The following is a 21,046-nucleotide window of genomic DNA, read 5'->3' as shown; positions in this document are numbered from 1 at the left end:
CCCTCCCTCCTCTCTTGACTTTAGTGACCTCTATTCTAGATCACACTCCAGTTATTATTTGCCCCTCTGCTTATTTGAGTTTGTACGATGCTTCTCCTTGATCATATTCAGGCTTACATCTTTGGAGGAATGTCCAAGATGTGATCCGGGTTCTTGCATCCTCCTGGGGACATCATTGTGTGTTATTACTGATGTTGAAGGGGGATTTTGCCCCTCTGTAAAGTTACAGCTTTTTGTCCTCTTTATAATTAATAAATATTTTGTGTGGAATACTTGAAAACTCTGTAAACGTCACAGTATGCGTTATACTTTTAATCAACTGAATGATTAATGTCTGCATGGACTTAAAGCTTCTGTTTTATTCAGTGGATTGTTACTACTGTTATTTATTTTGATGCTCAAATGATAAATGATTTGCCAAATAGCTGGCTTATATATCTTTTGAACACATTTTTATTATTCTCTGTGCCCTTTCTTCTTGTTTTAGTGCAGGAAGAGGAGTCAAGTTTTCCCTGTGCTCTCCCTGCCTGCCCTGAAATCAGCTATTTCTCCAAGGAGCCTTGGTCTCTTTGAGTGTAAAATGGCTTTTGGAAGCCAAAATGTTGGTGGTGGATGTGCTCAGTGATATTGGGACATTTTTGCTCCCAAGCCTCTTGGTGAACTGAGGTACACACACACACATACATACACATCTCCATTTATTTCTATTTTTATAGGTAGAAAGCTTTTATCCATACCAGTGACTTCAGTTCTAATCCAACACCACAGGGTTTATTCTAGGTTTCTCTTTTTGTATTTGTAATTCTTTTTTCCCCAGAGTATGAAATCTGGCTTTCATTATTCTTAATATATTTATTCATTTAATTAATCCCCTGCATGTAATCAATGCCCTGTTTCTGCTGCCATCTCCCCTCCAGCACTGATGCCCATCTCCCTCTGCTCAGATAGTCGCCTCCTACTGGGAAGCCCAGTCATGGCCTCACCCTGTGTGGTCTTTGACTCCACTTTCTGGGCCACCTTCCCCAGCCTTGCCATGGATGTCCTCCTCTTCATCTCATTCAGGTCCTGACTTGCGGGCCAGATTGCTTTTCCAGGGATGCCCTCTTCACCTTGCCTGGGCTATGATGCCCCACAGACTTCCCTTGCTCTCTACATGGATGCCCACTTCTTCTTGCTCAGACTCCCACACCGGTCTGTCCCTCCTCGTGGCCACTGTCCTCCCAACTTGGAATCAGACACCTTGTGTGGAGCAGCGCTTCTCCACGGTCATCCTTCTTACTTGCTAAGAACTGACCTGGTGCTGCCCGCCAACCAGTAGAAGCTGGGTGCAAGGAAAGCATGTACATATTCTATTAAGTTCCTTCATATTTGGGAATATCTGTCTGCTGCTTTTATATTTTAACAACCTCTTGCCTTTGTAAAATCTTTTGGAGTTTCACCTTTTTTTCTCCCCTTAAAACCTTATAGACTCTGCTCCATTATCTCCTAACATTAAGTTTCTGTGAAGAAATCTGAGGCCAACCTAAATTATGCTGCATCCCCCTGCCTGTTTCCCAAGATATTTTCATATTTCTTCCAGACAGTCAGGATCTAGTACGAAAAAAGAAACTGTATTAGTTATTGGAACAGAGATAATTTATTATGGAGAATTATTAACTAGGGAACTGAAAAGGTAGCTAGAGAACACTAAGTATTATGGGTAGCAATCACAGGCAGGAGCTACCAGCTTTAGGTCTGGGGAATAAAGGGAAGAACTTGGGAGTATTAAAACACAGAGCCTGGAGGACACCCTCAGAACTCTGAGAGGAGGAGGCTGAGGCAGACTGGTGCACTATTTCTGGGGCAGAGGTAGGAAGTCATGAAATTGGTTCTATGAATTTGGAAAAATTGCAAAATCGACTGATTCTAGAAGAAATGCTGGAATGTCATCATTAGGGAATGCTGATGGTAGCATGAAATCCACAGGAAGACAACAGGAAGCAAACAGGCAGAAGTAGTCCTGTCTCTGTCACCCGCTATTAGCAGGGCATCAGTCAGCTTACCAGAAGGAATGGCTGCAGGGTCCCAGCAGCAGCGTCAGGCTGAATACAGACAGCGGGTATGGTGTTGAGCAAACCAGCTGAACACCTGGGAAAGCACTTTAATTAGGCTGTGTCTTGAGTGTTCTGAGTCAGATTTTCTTAGAACTTTTTACATTCTTTGTTTACAGGTTCTCTTTCTCCTCTTATTTCAGGGAAATTCTTTTATAGCTTGGAAAACTCTTTCTAATTAATTTTTTGAGTTCTCTATCTCAGGGTTGCCCATATTCCTTAGCCTAGATTATCCGTGTCTTCCATAACTGCTAGCTTTTTCTCTAATTGCTTTGATTTCTTTGTGTTTTTCTTCCCCATCCCTTATGCTTATCTCAAGCTCCTTCTGCTAGTAATTTAGTTTTTAATGATGTCTATTCTACCCTACCCTATTCTTCTCTATTTTAGTCCTTGCTATTTCTATTGAATGTATTATCTCTATACTGACATTATTTTGTTCTTAATTTGTTTCCTTAACATCTCATTTCCTTTGTTTTAATTATGTTTTTGTTAAGTGGATTCTAGAGAAGAAACCATTTTTAGAAAATTCCTCTGTTACTGGAGTGGTGTTTGTTCTTGGCCAGTGTCTTTGTTCCTCTGGTTTTATCTACTTTGTGTTTGCTTGTGTGGTTGCTATGCCATTTGTTGGGGTGACTAAATCTAGACCTTTGATTTGTCTGACAAATTGGTTTGATTGGAGGCAGATCTTGTGGATTTTAGCTTGCCTGAATACTGGGTATTTTTGTTTCCCTATAAATATTCTGGGAAGCAGTTAAGTTTATTTGGAAACAGTTTGACCCCTTTTGTTTTGTGATCTGTTAGGTGAGTCCAGAGCAATGTTTGGCCTAGGACCATCCTGTGGCAAAATATTATTCACTCTCTATCAAATCCCCTGTGAATTGTAAGTCTTTCCAGTCTGGTTTTGGGAACAGGCCTTGTTCCCAAAAGTTTTTAATGATGTCTATTCTAGATACGGTTCTTAACTATTCCTTTCATGTGATTCCTCTCTGGCCTCTGGTAGTTTGAGTACACATGTGCACTGAGCCACTCCTTGAGGGCCCATCTGTACTTTCCCGAGTTTCTTATCTGCACAAATCTCACCTCTGTCCTATGAATTCCAGCTGCTTTGGACCACCTGCTCGTATTTTTCAGAGTGTTGTGTTTTTAATATCATTCAGTTTAAGTATTTCTAATATTCTCTGTGATATTTCTTTTACCTCTGAGGTATTCAGAAATGTGTTGTTTAATTTCTAAATGTTGGGAAATTCTCCTGATATCTTTTTATTGTCTATTTTCAATATAATGCAGTGGTCAAGGAATGTGCTGTGTATGATTTCAGTCTTTTAAAATGTATTGAAACCAGTTTTATGTTTTAACATATGATCTACTTTGATGAATGTTTCATGTGTCCTTGAAAACAATGTATATTCAGCAGGTGTTTGATATAATGGTCTGTAAATGTCTACAAGATTGAGTTGGGTTGTAGTATTGTTTGTATCTTCTATAACCTCACTGATTTCCTGTTCAGTAATTACGGAGAAAAGAGTTGACTTCTCTTATAATTATAATGGACTTCTCTAGCATTTATTTCAATTCTATCAATTTTTCTTCTTGAATTTTAAAGTCATATAATGAAGATGCTTGCACATTTAGGATTGCTATGACCTCTTGAGGAATTGGTTCTTTTATCATAAGACACCCTTCTTTATTCTTGGTAATATTTCTTGCTCTAAAATCGACTTTGATATAAATATGTCACTTTGTATTTTTTTTGATTAGTATTTTACATGGTATACCTTTATTTATTCTTTTCTTTTAACTTACACATGGCTCTGATAAGATAGATACATCAACCCTAGAAACTACCAATAAAAATATAGGAAAGAGGCGTATCAAATAATATGAAATTAAGAGATATGACAGGAAATTGTGAGAAATAATTGAAAATTCTTAAAAAGAATTAAATAGAAATTCTGGAAATGAAAAATATAATAATTGAAATTAAGAACATAAAGGATGGTTTAATAGCAGATTAGATATGACTGGAGAAGAACCAGTCAACTACAAGATAGGTCAGAAATAAATATCTAAGACTAAACCTCAGAGTGCCAAAAGTATGAAAAATGCAAAAAACACTTTAATTATTAATGTTAAATCTTTAATATGAATCTTCAATAACATTTGTAATAATTTCAGATGTTTTACCTTCTACAGAATGAGTTTTCAAAAACTTTATTTTGATTTCACAAATTACATGAAAGCATTGAGCCTTATGAGATTAAATTGTTACTCTCTTTTCTTATGAAGAGTAATAGGCATGACAATATAGTCAACATCTATCTTAATAAACCACCCAAAGATAAACACTTTACTATATCTATTTGGAAACTAAAAAGTCACTGCCAGAGAACTCATGGGTTATAGAGGATATCTAAGAAGATATTCCAAAACATTTAGGTCAGATAAAGGTAAAAATACTACATGTCTTCATTCCTTATGGTATGAAACTAAAGTGATACTTGGGGGGAATTTGGAGCATTAAATACAGATTTTAAAATGCATTCCATTGAAAATTGTAATAAATACAATAAAACAAAAAGTGAATTTAAACATATAATAACATACACTAAGAGACCAAATTACCTTTTATTTGTTGACAGTATAATCTTTGTGTCCAAGACTATCAGAATGAGAGTTCATAACATTGCTACATGTAAGACCAATATATACAAGGCAAGCTCCCATTTATAGTTGCAACAACACTATAAATATATAGAAATACATTTTTTAAAAAGGAAGAACAAACATTTAAAGGAGAAATTACACATTATATTTAAAATGGCCCAAATAAATGAAAAATGTGTTATATTCATAGATTTGAAGATTAAGTATAACAAATATATTAGCTTTACCCAAATGAACCTATATGTCCATTACCATTCTAACCAAAATTCTATACATAGTTTCATTAACCTTGAAAACTAATGTCAAAATTTGCAAGAAAGAACAAAGTAGCGAAATAACTAATATGCTTTTGAGGGAGGATAAGTTGGAGTGTTTAAGTTTACCAGCTATCAAGATATATTATGAGCCCATAGGTAAATAAAACAATGTAGGAATGGTAAATGATAGACACTTATGGCAGCAGAAGATAGTATTAAGTCCAGAAAAAGAAGCGTACATTTCTGTTAAACTTGAATGCAGCAGCAATGAAGAGTATTAGGGAAAAGAAAGAAAATGAATTTTCCATATAAAAATTATGGAATGGATATAATAACAAATGAATGCTGGGTAAAGGATAACTATTAAAAACAAACTTTTAAAACTTGGGTATATATCCAACTAGTGATGAGTTTTTTAAGATTTATAAGAAATATAAATATGGACAAATTGGACCAAAATAAAAGTTAAAAATCTGCTCAAAAAAAAAAAAAAAAAAAAAGTAAAACTAAAAGACAAGCCACAGCCCAAGACTCTGAGGTCCCCTTTGCTGATGGATTTCTGGAAATCATTCTCTCTGTCCAACTCCCTCCTCTCTGGGGTTTTGGCTAACTGCCTTGATTTCCAGATTTTGTCTCCTCAACTTCAGACTGAGCTGGGCTTTCTCTGGGTTCCTCCTCCCTGTACTAGGTTTTGGAAATTCACCTGGACAGTAAACTGGGCAATCTCAGAGGATGGCTCACTTCATTTTCTTCCTTCAGGACCACCGTCCTTTACTACCTTGAACTTGTTTTACATATTTTGCTTGGTTTTCTAGTTATTGAAGATGGGAGTGTAAATTGGGTCCCTATTATTCCACGATGGCTGGAAGCAGAAGTATTTCTACTACCATTTTTATAGGATTTATGGAAAAACTATGAAGCAACAGAATTAAAAATGTGCATAGGAAAGATAAACAAATTTGGGAGACCAGTTACTTAAAGGGAGTGAGAAGAAAGGACTACTCTGAGATTGAGATGCTTTAGAAGAAATAATGGCAAATTTTAGAACCTTTTTAAAATTGGTAATAACTACATGGATGTTAATTATGGTATTCTATGTACTTACATGCATGAAACATTTTATAATAAAAGTGAAAGGGTAGATAAAGGGTGACTAGGAATATTACTTAAGGGAACATCCTCGAAAGGCCAGCTCCTGTAGGCCAAAGGCGCTCCTGGGAGGAGGGGTGGTCAAAGAGCAGCAGCTCCCTTGCCTCTCCTCTGGATGTCAGGAAGGCCCGGGACTCCCCTGCTGGTGCTTTCCTCTGGTACTTTCAACCCCTGGTTGACATTCCTCTGATGAAACCCTTCAAAACCCCAACTTCCACAAACACTACCAGTACTACTATCACACCGTGCTGAGTCACGGGCCCTGCCCACTGGGTCACCACTCCCTAGTTCTTAAAGACCTGAACTTTTAGGTCACTCTCCCTCTCTTGATCACCCACTTAGATGACCTTTCTTTGACCCCGTCTTAGTTCTTGCCCTACTTTCTTGCAAAGATCATTGCTTGCTTGGATGTTTGCAGTTAGCCCCCCTTTTCTGTTTTTCTATAACAGGAAAAAAAATCTGATTCTGCTGCCACTTGATAAAGCCAGAGACTCAAGAGGTGATGGGAAAGGAAAGAACTTTATTCAAATAGTGTCCAAAGAATAAAGAAGCAGGAGCTGTGCTTGCAAATCAACTTCTCAACTCCAAGGAGTTGAAGGGTTACAGATACAGGTCAGGAATAATGAGGGAGAGAGTCTAAGGAAGGGAAGGGATATTCGTGTCTTTTTTGGAAATAGGCTGAGATCTTCTAGGAACTAGGGTTCTACCTCTTTTTGCTTTTTTCATGGTCTGGTGTTTCTGGACATGGCAGATGATAGATGGTTTTTGTCTTGAAGAGGGAAAAAAAGAGACTTGGTAAGTCTAGGTCAACTTAACCCTATATTATAGTTCTGGACAAAACATTTCTCAGCTGATCAGCATTGGAAAGAACATCCCCATGTACATGGAGAGATGAGTAAAATCTGACCCAAAGGTTAAGGCAGCAAAGGCAACAGACACAGTATGAAGGCAGAGGTGACAAGCTTTTCATCCTGCTGCAGCCACCCGCGGGACCTCGGCAGGCCCAAGGGAAGAGTCAGTGTTTCAGCAAAAGTGGCCTTCAGGTCCCTGCACAGTAACCTAGGCAACCGTTCCCATCAAAACCCACATTAGAAGTGCTGCCTACAGCAAAGCCAGTAGGAGACTAATAATGTATCGTCCAGTGGTGTGACCTCCCAAATTAATGATTTTTAAGTTAATTTATAGCAGGTGAAGCTGCAGGGGTTATTCAGTTGCCTCAGTAACACGTCTTCAGTCATCTCTGCCCTGTCTATTCTTGACACACAGTAGCAAGCTGGTGACATCTTTTCAAAACTTCAGGTCATGTCCTTTCTCTAAGTCCTCTAGGACTCCCCATCATGTTCAGAGGAAAAGCCAAGTTCCCCTCATTGCCTTCCAGGAACCCCAGGAGTGGTTCCCATAACCACCTCCTCTACTGCTCTCTGGTTCCCCACTAGGGCTGCCCTGCGCTCCTGGGCCTGCGGGCCCTGCTCCTGTCTCCCTTGTACCTACTGCTTCCGCAGCCTAGCACGTTCCTACCTGGTATCTGCATGGCCTCCCCCGTCTCTCTCTCTTGTTGAGAGCCACAGCCTCTCAACACTCTCTCACCTCCTTTACATCTCTGCTCTTCAGTTGTGCCTTCTCCACAAGGCCTTCCCTGGCCACTTTATTTAAAATGTCCCCTCCACCCTCACAGTACTCTCTCTGCTTCCCCGCCCCTAGCAGGCACCTCCTTCTCGGGTGCCATGTAATTTATTTCTTTGTGCTTTGCCTGTTTCCTCCACTGGTATCCACTCTCCATAAGGACAAGGATTTTTATTGGCTCTACTTATTGCTGTAATTCAGGTGCTTGCAACAGTGCCTGGCGCAGAGAAGATAAGATCAAATACTTCCAGAGGGGCTGGGATTGTGGCTCAGCGGTAGAGTGCTCGCCTAGCACATGCGGGACCCGGGTTCGATCCTCACACCACATAAAAATAAAGGCATTGTGTTGTGTCCATCTACACCTGAAAAATAAATATTAAAAAAAAGAACTGCTTGGCCTTGCAAGGGGCTGCTACATGGTCCACTCCCCTCCCCACCCACCTGCACCTGCCTCCCCTCAGGCACCTTCCAGTTCAACAGGCCACTGCTCTGCTTCTCCTCCATTCGTACTGCTATAACAAAACACCTGAGACTGGGGCTAATTTGTAAAGAATAGAAATTTATTTCTCACACTTCTGGAGGCTGGGAAGTCAAGGTTCTGGCAGGTTTGGTGTCTGGTGAGGGCTGCTATCTGTTTAACAAGGCATCCTGTGACTGTGTCCTTCCAAGTAGGTGGGGGCTCTGTCCTCACATGGCAGATACTATCACATTAGCCATTACATTTAAACATGAATTTTGGAGGATGACTTCAGACCATCGCAGCCGCTTCTAAGCTGTTCTTGGGTTCTGGGTTGGGGCACTGTGGCTGGCTCCTGTGCTGGACTCCAATATTGGCATCGGCTAAGCCTTTCTGTGGGGAGCCATCCATGGGCTTCATGTGGTAAGAGCATCTGTGTCTGGGAATGACCAGTGGACCCTTCCTCTGGTTAACTGCCCTGACACATTGTGAATTCCTATCCCACTCTGCCAAGTCCCACACAGCACCTGAGACAGGTGTGACCTGCCAAGATGCCAATCAACCTGCTGACTACAAGATATCCTGAAGCATGACTCTGCCCCTTAACCTTATCCCTGCCTTTAATGTACCCCCTTAAGTAAACCACTGGAGCCGTCTTTCCTTTGTCTACTTCCAGCTCTCGCGTGGAATGGACCTATCAGGGGGCTCTGCTTTTGTAAACACATTTCTGACTCTTTGTCTTTTGTTCTTCACTAATTATTTCAGACTTTAAGTTCTCAGGTGGCTTACACCCTCCTCCGCAGGAAGAAGAACCCCCCAGTGAGAAACTGGTGGTCGCTCCCTATACCTTTTTTTTCCCTAGACTGTGTCATCTCTTGCTTCCTCTTTTTATCCAGCTCTTGAGCTGCTGAGGATCCCAGGGGAGGAAGTAATATTAGTAATTATATTGGCCAGGTAGGCCAAACTGCAATAACAGTTTGACCAAGAAGGTAAATCTTAGGCTCACTTATTTTTTGTCTATACTGTGAATTCTTTGTGTTTCTCTAAGGGCCTGGACTGAGTGAACTAGCTCTGATTGAGATTTCCAGGGGACAGATCCCTTAAAGACAGAGGAGAGACTCCCTTTTCTCTGCATCTGGTGGTCATGTTCTTTTCACATGGCTGCTTTAACGGCAAGGACCAAGGGGCATGAAAGAAAGGTGTGGGTGGGGAGAACTGTGAAGTATTTAAAAATGTACTTGCAAACTGGGTGCAGTGGCACACACCTGTAATCCCAGCCACTTGGGGGGCTGAGGCAGCAGGATCGAAAGTTCAAAGCCAGCCTCAGCAACTGAGTGAGACCCTATCTCAAAATAAAAAAATTAAAAGGGTTGGTGGATGTGGCTCAATGATAAAGTGCCCCTGGGCATTCAATCCCCACCACCAGAATAAATAAAAAGCAAATAAAAATGTATTTGCATTATTGATAATGTTAATGACAACAACAACAATGATATGACCAGCATCTATTAAGCACTTTGTGTGTGCCAGGACCTCTTCTCAGTGCTCCTTCCTCAACATCTCCCTTCATCATCACAATAACTCTATGTGTACTTATTTTAGTCTCACTTTGCACCACGGCAATTGACTGTTAGCAAGGTGAAGGGAGCGACATGGGCCCTAGAGTTGGCAAGTGACAGAGCTGGATTTCAGATGCTAGCCAGCACCCAGGGTCTGGGCCTGACCAGTGCACCTCTTGACCTCTAGGCAACACCCCTCAAGCCATTAGGTCAAGGAGGCAAATCATCGTGCTCTGCCACAGTCCTGGTGCCTCATGGGGCTGGAGGGGTCTGCTCTCCCCTTCATGAGCACCCTGACCCCAGGTGGGTTGTCCCATGGTGCGCCTACCCTCAGCCTCTCCTCAGAACCTTGTCTCCCTCTGCTTCTGCTTCTCTCGTCTCTGGCCCCACATATTTCCAGTCTGTTTCCTTCTCTTGGTGAAGCTTTACAAACAAAACATAAATTTAGCCAAGTGCTCATACCACAAAAAGGGAACAAGGGGCAAGTACCAGCAGCAGGCAGAGCCCAGGGTTCACCCTGCTGCTGGGCACATGGGCTTTGAAGAGCGGGCAGGGGAAAGCAGTTCCTCGGGTCTGTGCTCTTGGGCGTCTCCAGCCTGCCCCTCCCAGCCACCTCACTCACACCAAGGCTGGATGTCCCGGGCTCGTCCCCCAACAACAGTGACTTTTCCATCAAGCAGAATGCCTGAGGATTCAGGAAGGCCTCCCAGCTCCAAGCTGTTATCAGAGGTCACTTCCTTTGGATTAACTATTGCATGTCTTACTCTAACAATTTAAGTATCTGAGTTTTATGTGGTAGTGTGGTCGGGCTGAGTGAACTAGCTCTGATTGAGACTTCCAGGGGATAGTGACTTTGATGGGCAGTGGCCCATGGTGCAGGTCAGCCAGTGCGAGGGGCTGTGAGAGGACTCGAGGCTGCTGTGTCCCTCTGCAGGGGAGGACTCCATTAGCACCTTGGGCCTGATCCTCAGCGTGGGGCTGTCACTGCTGCTCGTGTCCATCCTCGGCTACAGCCTGGCCAAGTGGTACCAGCGTGGGTACTGCTGGGAGGGTAAGTGAGCACTGGCCCCCGTCACCCCAGCTCTGCCCGGCCCCACCTGTCCTGTAGCGGTTGCCAAGGCAGCGGAACTGCCAGTCTTGAAGCACTGCGCGGGATGCAAAATTCTTTCCTGTGGCAGTTCTGTGGTTGAAGCCTTGACTGGGTAGCTGAGCGCTGAACTGGCTGGGGTGGGGCAATGTGACCTTTATTGAAAGAATGGGGGCTCCTCCCACCCCAGCAAACAGCCAGCTTCCCCTTTCTTCATGGCCCACAGGGGTCTCTCCCAGGGGCCTGTGTGGGCCCTCAAGGCCAAGGGCAAGGGACTGGCAGGCCAAGTTCCAGGTGGTCCTGTCTGGCTCCTGGGAGACCCTGCCCCATCCGTGGGTCCTGGGTCCTCTCCTAAGCGTGCCGACGTTCCAGCTTCCCCGGGAGTCTCCTGGAATTCACTGAGGTGTTTTCAATTCTAGGGACAAATCTGTGCTTTTCATAGGACTCTGGGAAAGTGGGAGGGACATGATGGAATGACGAGAGGTAGTGAAAATTTCTTAGATCTATAGTAAACTTTAACCGGTGTCTACAAATATTTGTTAAGCACCTACAATGTTTTGCCTAATATTATTCTTTTTAAAAAATTCCACAGGAGGACAAAGTTATTATAGCTTCCATTTTTGAAGTAGAGGAGGATGTGAGGCTAAAGTCACAGGGGTGGAAAAGAATGGAGTGGGATTGAAACCGAGGAGGCCTGGTTCTTTTGAACTCTAGGCTGGTACTGCCTCCCTCCCAACAGGGGCAGGGCCCTTAGAAGCCTTGGGCCCTCACAAGGCATCCCAAGGCCTAGTCATCTGCTCCTCCAGACAGGGGTGAGGGAGTACCAGATCATTCTGGAAGGGTCCTGGCAGTTTCCCTGGAGTTACTAACTCTCTTTTTGGTTGTTTTCCCAGGGCCTAATTTTGTCTTCAACTTGTACCAAATCCGGTGAGTAGATACAGAGCTGATCTGGGTGGCGTGTGCACTGGGGGTTAAGTATGATGAAGAAAGACTCAAAGATGGAGCCAGAACTTACTGTTTCCCTTCCCATCTCCTTTCCGTACCCCTACACAAACCAAATAGAATCCATTTGGAAAAGTTCCATGAAAAACTTGAGCATAGAGAGAACCATGTGAGATCCTAATGACAGTGATCCTCTTAGCAGGGATCATTCTCAGGCAGGGAACGTCCATCCCTCTATCCATCCACCCATCCCTCTATCCATCCACCCATCCCTCTAGAAAGAGAAGAGGGGAGCTGGAGTCAGAAGGTCCTCTTGGGCTGAGTCATCTCATCTATTTCCCGCAGTCCTGCTCCTCCTGGCCCTGAGAAATGGGGCTAGTCCTATTCTGGAAGATAGGTCAGTGAGTCAGCTACCTGGAGACGGCCCCCACAGCCAGGAATGTCTTCCTATGTCTAGTCCAGGGATACGCAGCCCCAGGGAGAGGCTGGGTTCTCGGCTCTAGGAGCTTAATAAGATAACCTTTCTCAGGACCCTGAAGGATCTGGAAGTGGGGCCACCCTTCACCATCAGTGGCCATATCAGCAGTCCAGATGGCGGCTACATGAAGTTCTCCAACGGGTTAGTCTGACGGGGGCAGCACCTGGCTTCTAGAGCCTGGGAGAGGTGAGTGAGAAGCTGCAGAACTCCTGAGTGAATCTCAAGTCCAAATAAAGCCCTAAGGGGGTCCAGGCACCCACGCCCAGCACCAAGGACCACTCAAAATTCAGAGATGATTTAGTGCCTTCTTTCTTGCTGGAAGAAGCCTCACTAGGTGACATGGTTTAGAGGAACCTTCTCACACCTCTTCTCTTTCCCCCTTCCTTTTCTTTTCTAGGAACAGACTCCTGGCTTAGCTCCTGACCATCCTGGGCTCTCCTGGGCTGCTCTCCCTCTTCTGGGTCCTCAAGACCTGGCCTGGCCTCTGAAGGTGGAGGATGAGGAGTCTTCTTTGGATACTTCACTAGCCTGTGACCTGAGAGTCCTGGGGACAGTCAGGCCTCTGGGGAGGGACTGGCCAGGTGGCAGCAGCCTTCTCACAGGAACCAGCGAGGAGGCGGCCACCCCAGGGAGAAGGACCGGACTCCAGGAGGCCCTGAGCCTGCAGGAGTTGCTGAGGCGTCCTGAGGAGCCAAGCCACACCCTACAGTGTGGGAGGAGCCCCCAGACTCCAGAGGGAGCGCCTCAGGTGGCGGGTCCCATCACTTCCTCTTATAGGGTTGACACCAGGGGCTGGAAAGACAGTCATATCTTCACTGGGCAAAGTTCTATGGAAATAGAGGTGGGACTCCAGACAGGGTTTTTTACCTTCCCATCAGAGGACAACTTCTCTGAAGACGGAGTTCAGCCTTTACTCTGCCCTGCCTCCCTCTATGCTTGGTTCTGGCACTTTCCATTCTTTCCCTGGAATTGCTGCCCTCTACCCAGCTCTACTCCCTGCCCTGGGCCCGCTCTCCCTCCATGACAGGCCTCAGTGCCTCCCAAATGTGGTTAGCTCTCAATTTTGATTGGTAGTTCTGAGAATAGACTAGAAATGTCCCAGTAGCCTGGGCTCCTGTGCCAGGGTGGGCATGGGGCACAGGGGACAGTATCTCCCAGTGCCCTGGGTTTCCTGAGCCAAGTCGGCCCTGGGAAGCAGAAAGTGGTGGAGTGGTGGAGTGGAGAAAGCAGAAAGAGGAACCCAGGCGAGGCTGAGGGAAGCAGATAAGAACAAGAGAAAGGAAGAAACAGCTGTCACCCGAGGACAGCAGGACAATGTGCCTTGCCAGTCATCACTCCTTCCTGTAGAGGGACCTACGGGGGCCAGAGGCGGAGCTGGCCCTGGGGTGTTGACTTAGTCGGTCCTTGATGATGCTGTTGTTCTATCCAGAGGGGCTGAGTTCCCAGGCAGCTGTGGATGGAGCAGGACGTGAGAGGGGATCAGCAGCGGTGGCTGTTGAAACCTGCTGACACAACTACAGCCCTGGCTTCTCTGCCATTGTCCAGCACCAAGGCCACTACCCAGGCAGCTGACTGGGAGGGGGAGAGGGGTCATGTGATTTATCTTCCTATCTTTCTTTTCCTGAGGCCTTGTTTCTTTCTGGTTTTGGGATCTAGCAGAGCAGAAGGAAGGAGAGTGGCCTTGCCAACCCCTCCCCCCTCACTTCCTGTCAGGGGATTCCTGCGTCGTCCTCCACGTAACCAAGCCTTGACTTTATAAACACAGTCTTTTTGGAAGACTTTACTGGGTCTTCTACCTCTGACTAGGTGGGAGTGGAGAAGAGCCCTTAATGGCTTTGGATTCCCTCTCTTCCTTGAAGGTCTCTTGGGAGAAATGGAGAAAAGGAGACGGATTGACTTTGGCTTCCTTCTTCCTTGGATCTCAGCTCTGAGAACTAGACCCACAGGTTCCCCTACCCACTTTAGTACCAGACATTGAACCCAAGGATGCTTAACCACTTAGCCATGTCCCCAGTTCTTTTTGTATTTTATTTAGAGACAGGGTCTCACTTACTTGCTGAGGCTGGCTTTGAACTTGCAATCCTCCTGCCTCAGCTTCCCAAGCTGCTGGGATCACAGGCATGCGCCACGGCACCTGGCTTAGACCCACAGTTTAACCTATAGGGTGTCCATTCCTAGTGACGCTTTCAATCATGCCCTTCTCAGTGTGAATCCGGGGTCTGCAGTCCCTGCAGGGCTGCTCAAGGGTCCCTGAAAGTGCTCGGGACCCACCAGCTTCAGGGACACTTGAAAGGAGGTTGGGGCTCAACCCAGTGGTCCTGGTCTCAGGTCTGGTGGCTTCAGGAGAGGATGCAGGAACAGCTGCTGAGGACTGGGAGAATGGAGGGTATTTCCCATCCTTGGGAGCGGAACTGAGAGTGGGCTGCTTCCTCTTTTGGGGCCTTCTGACGTGCTCCTTGTCCCCTCTCCTCCCCCATCATTTTCTTTACTTCCGCAGCCCAGCAGAGCTTTCTTGGCCCCCCGTGGCCCCACCCTAGGACTCCACATGTTTCTGTTGAGGACTCTGAAGGGCCAGATTCCCACTTGCTCATAAATAAGAGAGGAGAACTTCCTAGAAATCAAGGCTACAGGTCTGTGGGCTGGGCCCTGGCTGGGCGCCCAGCCCTTGCTGTGCCAGGGCCTCTGCTGCACCGTCTCCCTCCCTCTTCACTCCTTCAGGCCATAGCAGATGAGTCGAGACGCATCCTTGGGAGCCTGCAGTACTGTGGGCTGCCCATTCCCAGGTCCTCTCCTGGTCAGGGCTGTTCCCCAGCCCGGAGTGCCCTCTTATCCCCCACCCGCCCCTGCACAGTGTGGCTCAAGTCCCATTTTTCCTGCAACTCTTCTTAGGACTCGAGACTCAGATGCCACCCCTTTTGATCCTGGTTGTAGAGGGCCGTGTTTGCTCCATTTGTCTTGTTCCCCAACCAAGCTGAGCCCTTTGCAGGCAAGGTTAGGTCCTATAGGTCTCTAGGGGCCCCTAAAACTGAAGCACATAGAGGTGCTCGATAAGTGCTTGTGGAGTAAAGAGGAAACAGCGAATATAACCTTGAAAATCGGCCTTGTCCTAGAAGAGGGAACTTTTTTTCTGACTTGTTATTGCATTTTGGACATTGTGGCAACCCTGTGACACAGGAATTATGATTGGTCCCACTTTACATATGGGAGCTGAGAGGTTCCAAGAGGTAGCATGCTTTGCCTAAAGCTCCACAGCTGCTCACTACTGTCTGCACTGGAGCCTGAGCAGAGTCTGTGGCCTCCTGGATGCAGCCTGGCCTCCGGGCTTAGTGAGGTAAGGATGGAGCTCTGGAGAATAGAGTCTGATTCTGACATTGCCCTGCCATGCTATGTGTCCCTGGGTTAGTCACTCCACCTCTCTGGTCATCTATTTCAGCACCAGGAAATCAAAAGACTGGACTATTTCTTCAAGGATCCTCCTGGCTCTTACCTTGTCTTGCTTTTTAAAAATTCTCTGTATTCATGTTTAGCATAAGTGCTGTCATACAGTGGGTGCTCAATAAACAAAAGATGCAAGCACAAAGTATAGTCCCAATGCTCTCATTTATGAGTTGTAGTAGCTCTAGACCCCAATGGGCCAAGATTCTAACTGCTACTTGGGCATTGTCTGGACTTTGCTGAGATCTGCCCAGGATTGAAGACTAGACCGTTCCCAACCAAGCCACTCTTTCCCTGGAAGGAAAACACCAACCTCTGTGGGGCGGGCACACGTTGGTGCAGGGTGGGGTCTCCGTTCACACATCCGCACTGTAGCCTGCCAACCCCAGGGGTGAGGAAATAGGCTGAGAGCACAGTGAAGTGGTCTGCTCCAGGCCTGGAGAGAATTTACTCTCCTTATAACCCTTTGTTGCCCACCTGTACCCTCAGTCCAAGCCAGCAGTGACCCTGAGGTCCTTGGTCCCCAAGAAACCAGCCCCTGTCTCCAGCAGGTCTCCTTTCTGTGTCCACTGCTACCATGAGCAGGACTCTCAGGCCTCCTGGCCCCATCTCAGCTCTGAGCATCTCACTGGCCACTCCTCGTTCTTCCTTTGGTTATCCATACCCTCCTTGACCCCGAGGCATCACCTTCTGTCCATCCTTCACGCCAGCTCAAATTTTGCTTCTCCAGGGAGCTGCCTCAAAAACCTGCAGCTCTTGTTCTCTTGTGATTTGAATCATAAACACTCTCTGGCTTCCATAACGTGATGATTTCCTTGTGCTCATTCATTCTTGCTCTCTCCTATTTGGGGGCCACTTCTTAGAGACAGAATCAGGCCTGATAGTCCTTCTGAGCTCTCTCTGGAGCCTTGCTTGGTCCTGGCCCTAGGCAGCAACTTCTCAGGAAATCAGGTGGAAAGGCTGCTCAATTTCTTCAGGGCATCTTTTGTGGGGCTTTTTGCCTGGCTCAGTCTTAGGTGTTCTGAAAACCAGCAATTTGATCTCCTCTCCACATCTTCACCCACATCCAACTCTGTGCTCCTGAGCAGATAAACTTCTAGAGAAGGGCACTCACAGATGGTGAGGTCTTCTACCTAAGGAACAACCCAAGAGACGATTAAAACCATGAGGATCCTGGCAGCTGAGGATGGGCTCTTTTACTCTGGGTTCTCCTTCGAGTCTTCATGGCCTTGCCCCATGGACCAGATGATGGGAACCAAGAGGGCAGCATGTATGGTGTCCTCTCTCTGCTCCCAGAGTCTGGGAAACTCAAAGTAGGAGCGCAAGGGAGTGTCAATATTATATTTTTAAAAATTTGCTTAGTGATCAAAAACCATCTAGAATTGGTGATATTTAAGCAGATTTGGTACAAAACAGGAAGCCAGTGGCCTGGTGAATTCTCACACTAGGGGACCAGAAGTGAAAATGTTCTGTGCCCAGAGTATCAGCAGAACAACAAAACAACAGGTGGGGCAGCACCGGAGGCCCACTGGGTGGGCCCTGCAGAGGTGGGGGTCGCTCCTCCCAAAGCTGGGTGAAGTTTCTCATATCCCATCCACGCAAGGAGCCAGTGGGAGAAGGATGGGTGGGAAACTAGGAAGCCTCATCTTCTGTTCTAATCCTAGTTCTTTCTCTTGTAGTGGCTGGGCTCAGGCTCTCTGGGTCCCATATATCTGTTGTGCATACAGCTGCCATTGAACCTGAGGGTCTCAAGCTCCCTTCCAGCTCTGAGGCTATTTCAGAGTATGGATAACCTCAGCTCCACAGTGCTGGGATCTGGGAAGGAGCAAGTGGAGAATGTGTGTGTGTGTGTATGTGTTTGTGTGTATGTATATGTGTGTTTGTGTGTGCTTTTTTGTGTGAGTGTGCATGTTAAAGTGTGTATCTTTGTGAGTGTGTTGTGAATATGTGTGGGTGTGTCTGTGTACATGTGTATGTGGTGTGAGTGTGGATAAATGTGTGAGTGTATGTGGTGTGAGTGTGCATATGTGTATGTGAGTGTATGGGTGTGTGTGTCAGTGAGTGTGTTTGTATGAGTATTGGTGTGTATGTATGTGTGTATGTTTGTGAGTGTATGTGCAAATGTGTGAGTGTGTATGTGTGTGGAAGTGTGTGTGCATGAATTTGTGAGTGCTTGATACAGTGTATATGTGTGTGAATGCATGTGAGGGCGAGGGTATATATGTGTCAGTGTGTACATGTATATGTATGACTATTGCGTATTGTGTATGTGCATGAATGTGTGCATGTGTGTGGGAGTATGTGTGCATGAGTGTACATGTGTGTATGGGTATGTGAGTGTATCTGAATGTGTGTGTGAGACTATGCATATGTGTATGTGTGCTTGGGTGTGTCAGTGTAGATGTGTGTGTTAGTGTGCATGTCTTTGTATGTTTAAGTGTGTATGTGTGTGCCTGTGTGTGTGAGTTTGAGTTTGTGTGTGAGTGTGCATGTGTGCATGAGCATGTATGGGTGTGTGAGTGTTCATGAGTGTGAAAGGGTGTATATATGTGTGAGTGTGTGAATATGTGTATGTGTGTGAATGTATATGTGAGTGTAAGTGTTGTGAGTGCATGTGAGTCTGTATGAGTCTATGGGTGTGCACATATCTGTGTAAGTGTGTGTGCATGTTAATGAGCATGTGAGTGTGTATAAGTGTGTGCATGTGTATGGGTGCATTTATGAGTGCAAGTGTGTGGAATGTGTATTGTGTGTGAGTGTGCATGAGAGTATGTGAGTGTATGAGTATGAAAGGGTTTATTTATATGTGTGAGTTTGTGAGTGTGTATTAGTGTATGTGTGTGTATGTTTCTGTCAGTGTGTATGTGTGCCAGTGTGTGTGAGATTGAGGGTATGCGTATCTGTGTGTGTGAGATTGAGGGTGTCTGTGCATGCGTGTGTGCATATTTGCATGCGTGTGTGTGCTTATGTGTGCGTGTGTGTATAGGTGTGCACAAATGTGTGTGAGTGTGTAAAGTTTGTGTGAGTATGAATGGGTGTATCTATGTGTGGGTGCGTGAGTGTGCATAAGTGAATGTATGACTATTGCGTATTGAGTGTGTATGTGCATGAATGTGTGCATGTGTGTGGGAGTATGTGTGCATGAGTGTACATGTGTGTGAATGTATGACTATTGCGTAATTAGTGAGTGTGCATAAGTGTATGTGTGTAAATGTATGACTATTGTGTAATTACATGTGCAAGTGAGCTACACCCCTAGCCCTTTCTTAAAAGGATACCTTGGTTTTGAGACAGTGTCTTCGTGTGCTGCCCAGGCTGGTCTTGAACTCCTGTGTTCAAGTGTCCCTGCTGCCCCAGCATCCCACGCAGCTGGGGTCACAGGCATGCCACCATCAATCACACCCTACCAAAGTAGATGCACACCTCCCATTCCTGCTCAGTCCTGTGCACTAATGACCACATGCTACGTGTCCTTCCTGAGTTGTTGGAACCTTCCAGAGTCCATCCATTCTTTTAGCACACTTCTATCAAGCACTTGCAGGGCACCTGCAGGGTTGGGGACTGTGAGCAACGCAGCCCAGAGGTCACCTGCCTGCTCCAGGCTTGCTGCAGGTGTGGAGGCTGTCCCTGGGGGAACTTGGTTTAAGAGATGGCAGAGTCCCAGGCAGTGAGCAGGCAGGTGGGGTGTCTGAGGTCAGGCGGCAGGGGATCACGGTGAGCCTGCAGTTGTGCTATGAATGGACCGGAATGCCCCCTTCCCCTGTGGGTAGGTGGGTGGCAGGGGTCAAGGTAAGTCCCACAGACCAGCTGTCCCTCACCCAGCTGGCATCAGGACCTCCCTGGGGGCCAGGGTGGGACCTACCCCGCCCTCACTAATACATGGGCAGTATGTCCCCCAGATGACAAGGGGACCCCAACCTCCATGGCTCTTGGAATCCAGAGCAGACCCTTCTGTGGCCCAGCCCTCCATCCTCTGGCCTTTCTCTCTCCACAGTCCCACTTAGCTGCCCATTCCAGCCACACCAGCCTCCAAAGCCATCTTGCCATAGTCCTTTGTACCTGCCACACCCTCCACCAAGGAGGGGCCCCACTTTGGTCACCCTTCTTCCCATCCCGGGTCACAGCTCCATGGGCTGCTGCTTGTCCTGGCCTGGCTCCCCTGTTGCCCACACTCCTGAGGGACGGGAGCCTTTTGCTAGGGCAGACCCTGGGCCCTTCTTGCTCTTGCTGTGTCCCTGCGCCCAGCACAGAGCCCGACACGCAGCAAAGCATCGGTGCAGGTTGGCCGAGATGAAAACCAGAACCCCAGTGCCAGCGGGGTGGGTAAGGTGGCTTCCTCAGTCTGACACCCGTCCCCACAGGAGAAGGAGGAGGAGGAGGAGGAGGAGAGCCCCCCCTGGAGCAGCTGGAGCGCAAGAAGGAGACACAGCGCCTGCTGGAGGAGGAGGACTCGAAACTCAGGGTGGCAGGGCCCCCAGGAGGCCCCCAATAAGGTCATCTGTGCCCAAATTGAGGACACAGTGCATTGGGATGGTCAGCACAGGGAGGCCCCAGACACAAGTGGGCTGCCTCCCACTCTGGAGTGGCCCTTTTGGCCTTCTGTGGAGGCTCCCCTGGGTCTGCTTCATAGTGAAGGGTGGCTGAGAGGGTCACAGCAGGGCTGATGTGCTCTGAGAGAAACAGGGAAGTCACAAGTGTGTGCATGCACTGATCTGCCAGGAGTGCTCCCCAGGGCATTAGTGGGATGTCCTGAGGCTGAGAAGACCACAGCCCTGTGTTCCTGTGTATGTGTGTGTGGTTTTTGTGTATGTATGCGTGTGTTTGTAATGTGTCTGTATGTGTGTTTGTGTGTGCTTATGTATGTGTTTGTGTGTTTGTATTTGTGTGCATGTGTGTGTTGTGTGTGTCTGTGTATTTGCATGTATGTATGTGTATGAGTAATGTAGAACTGCACCGAGGAGGAAAAACAGCACATCTGGTTGCCCGTTGTATTCCCAGAGGGTGCACCCAGGCTAGATATTCAGTGCCAGTTTGCTCAGAGTGAATGACTGTGTGCCAGATGTTTTCATGATCGTTTGCCTGTCTTCTTGGCCATATCCCCTCACTTCAGGCTTCCTGTTTGGCTGTGGCCCTGAGTTCCTACAGCACTCAGGAGTTGTAGGGTGAGAATAGCAGGGCAGGAAAAAAAATCATATTATCATATGACTAAGCTGAGCAGATGGCAGGCCTGAGTGTGAACTTCAATCAAAGCTAGGTGCTGCCTCCTTTTTAAGGCTCAGTCTAATGTCATCCAAGCATCTGCTTA

At 46.6% G+C, this 21,046-nt stretch overlaps 2 protein-coding genes across 2 annotated transcripts in view; one reads left to right on the top strand and one right to left on the bottom strand.

Moving 5' to 3' along the window:
• The window catches only part of Tmprss4 (transmembrane serine protease 4), an 80,388-nt gene extending 72,101 nt beyond the window's left edge, over positions 1-8,287 (bottom strand). The window contains exon 1 of the mRNA XM_071616994.1: positions 8,225-8,287. Within this exon, the coding sequence (XP_071473095.1) occupies positions 8,225-8,287 (63 nt within the window). The remainder of the gene's footprint in view (positions 1-8,224) is intronic.
• Positions 8,288-10,053: 1,766 nt separating this feature from the next.
• Smim35 (small integral membrane protein 35) lies at positions 10,054-15,889 on the top strand. The gene is made up of 5 exons (XM_027930761.2): positions 10,054-10,102; positions 10,704-10,850; positions 11,780-11,813; positions 12,358-12,492; positions 12,704-15,889. Exons 1-4 carry the CDS (start codon positions 10,054-10,056, stop codon positions 12,455-12,457), a joined length of 330 nt encoding a protein of 109 aa, XP_027786562.1. The 3' UTR covers positions 12,458-12,492; positions 12,704-15,889.
• Positions 15,890-21,046: the final 5,157 nt, after the last annotated feature.

The sequence above is a fragment of the Marmota flaviventris genome, chromosome 9 (genome assembly GCF_047511675.1).
Source record: "Marmota flaviventris isolate mMarFla1 chromosome 9, mMarFla1.hap1, whole genome shotgun sequence".
NCBI lineage: Eukaryota > Metazoa > Chordata > Mammalia > Rodentia > Sciuridae > Marmota > Marmota flaviventris.
Note: the sequence above shows the minus strand (reverse complement) of the source record. Positions and strands in the feature narration are given on the sequence as shown.

Bases quoted from the DNA above. Each gene is read 5' to 3' on its own strand.
- Smim35 (XM_027930761.2), top strand. From the start codon at position 10,054: ATGGGGCTGGAGGGGTCTGCTCTCCCCTTCATGAGCACCCTGACCCCA. The intron at 10,851-11,779 runs GTAAGTGAGCAC...TTGTTTTCCCAG, and splicing joins GCGTGGGTACTGCTGGGAGG to GGCCTAATTTTGTCTTCAAC. The intron at 11,814-12,357 runs GTGAGTAGATAC...AACCTTTCTCAG, and splicing joins TTCAACTTGTACCAAATCCG to GACCCTGAAGGATCTGGAAG.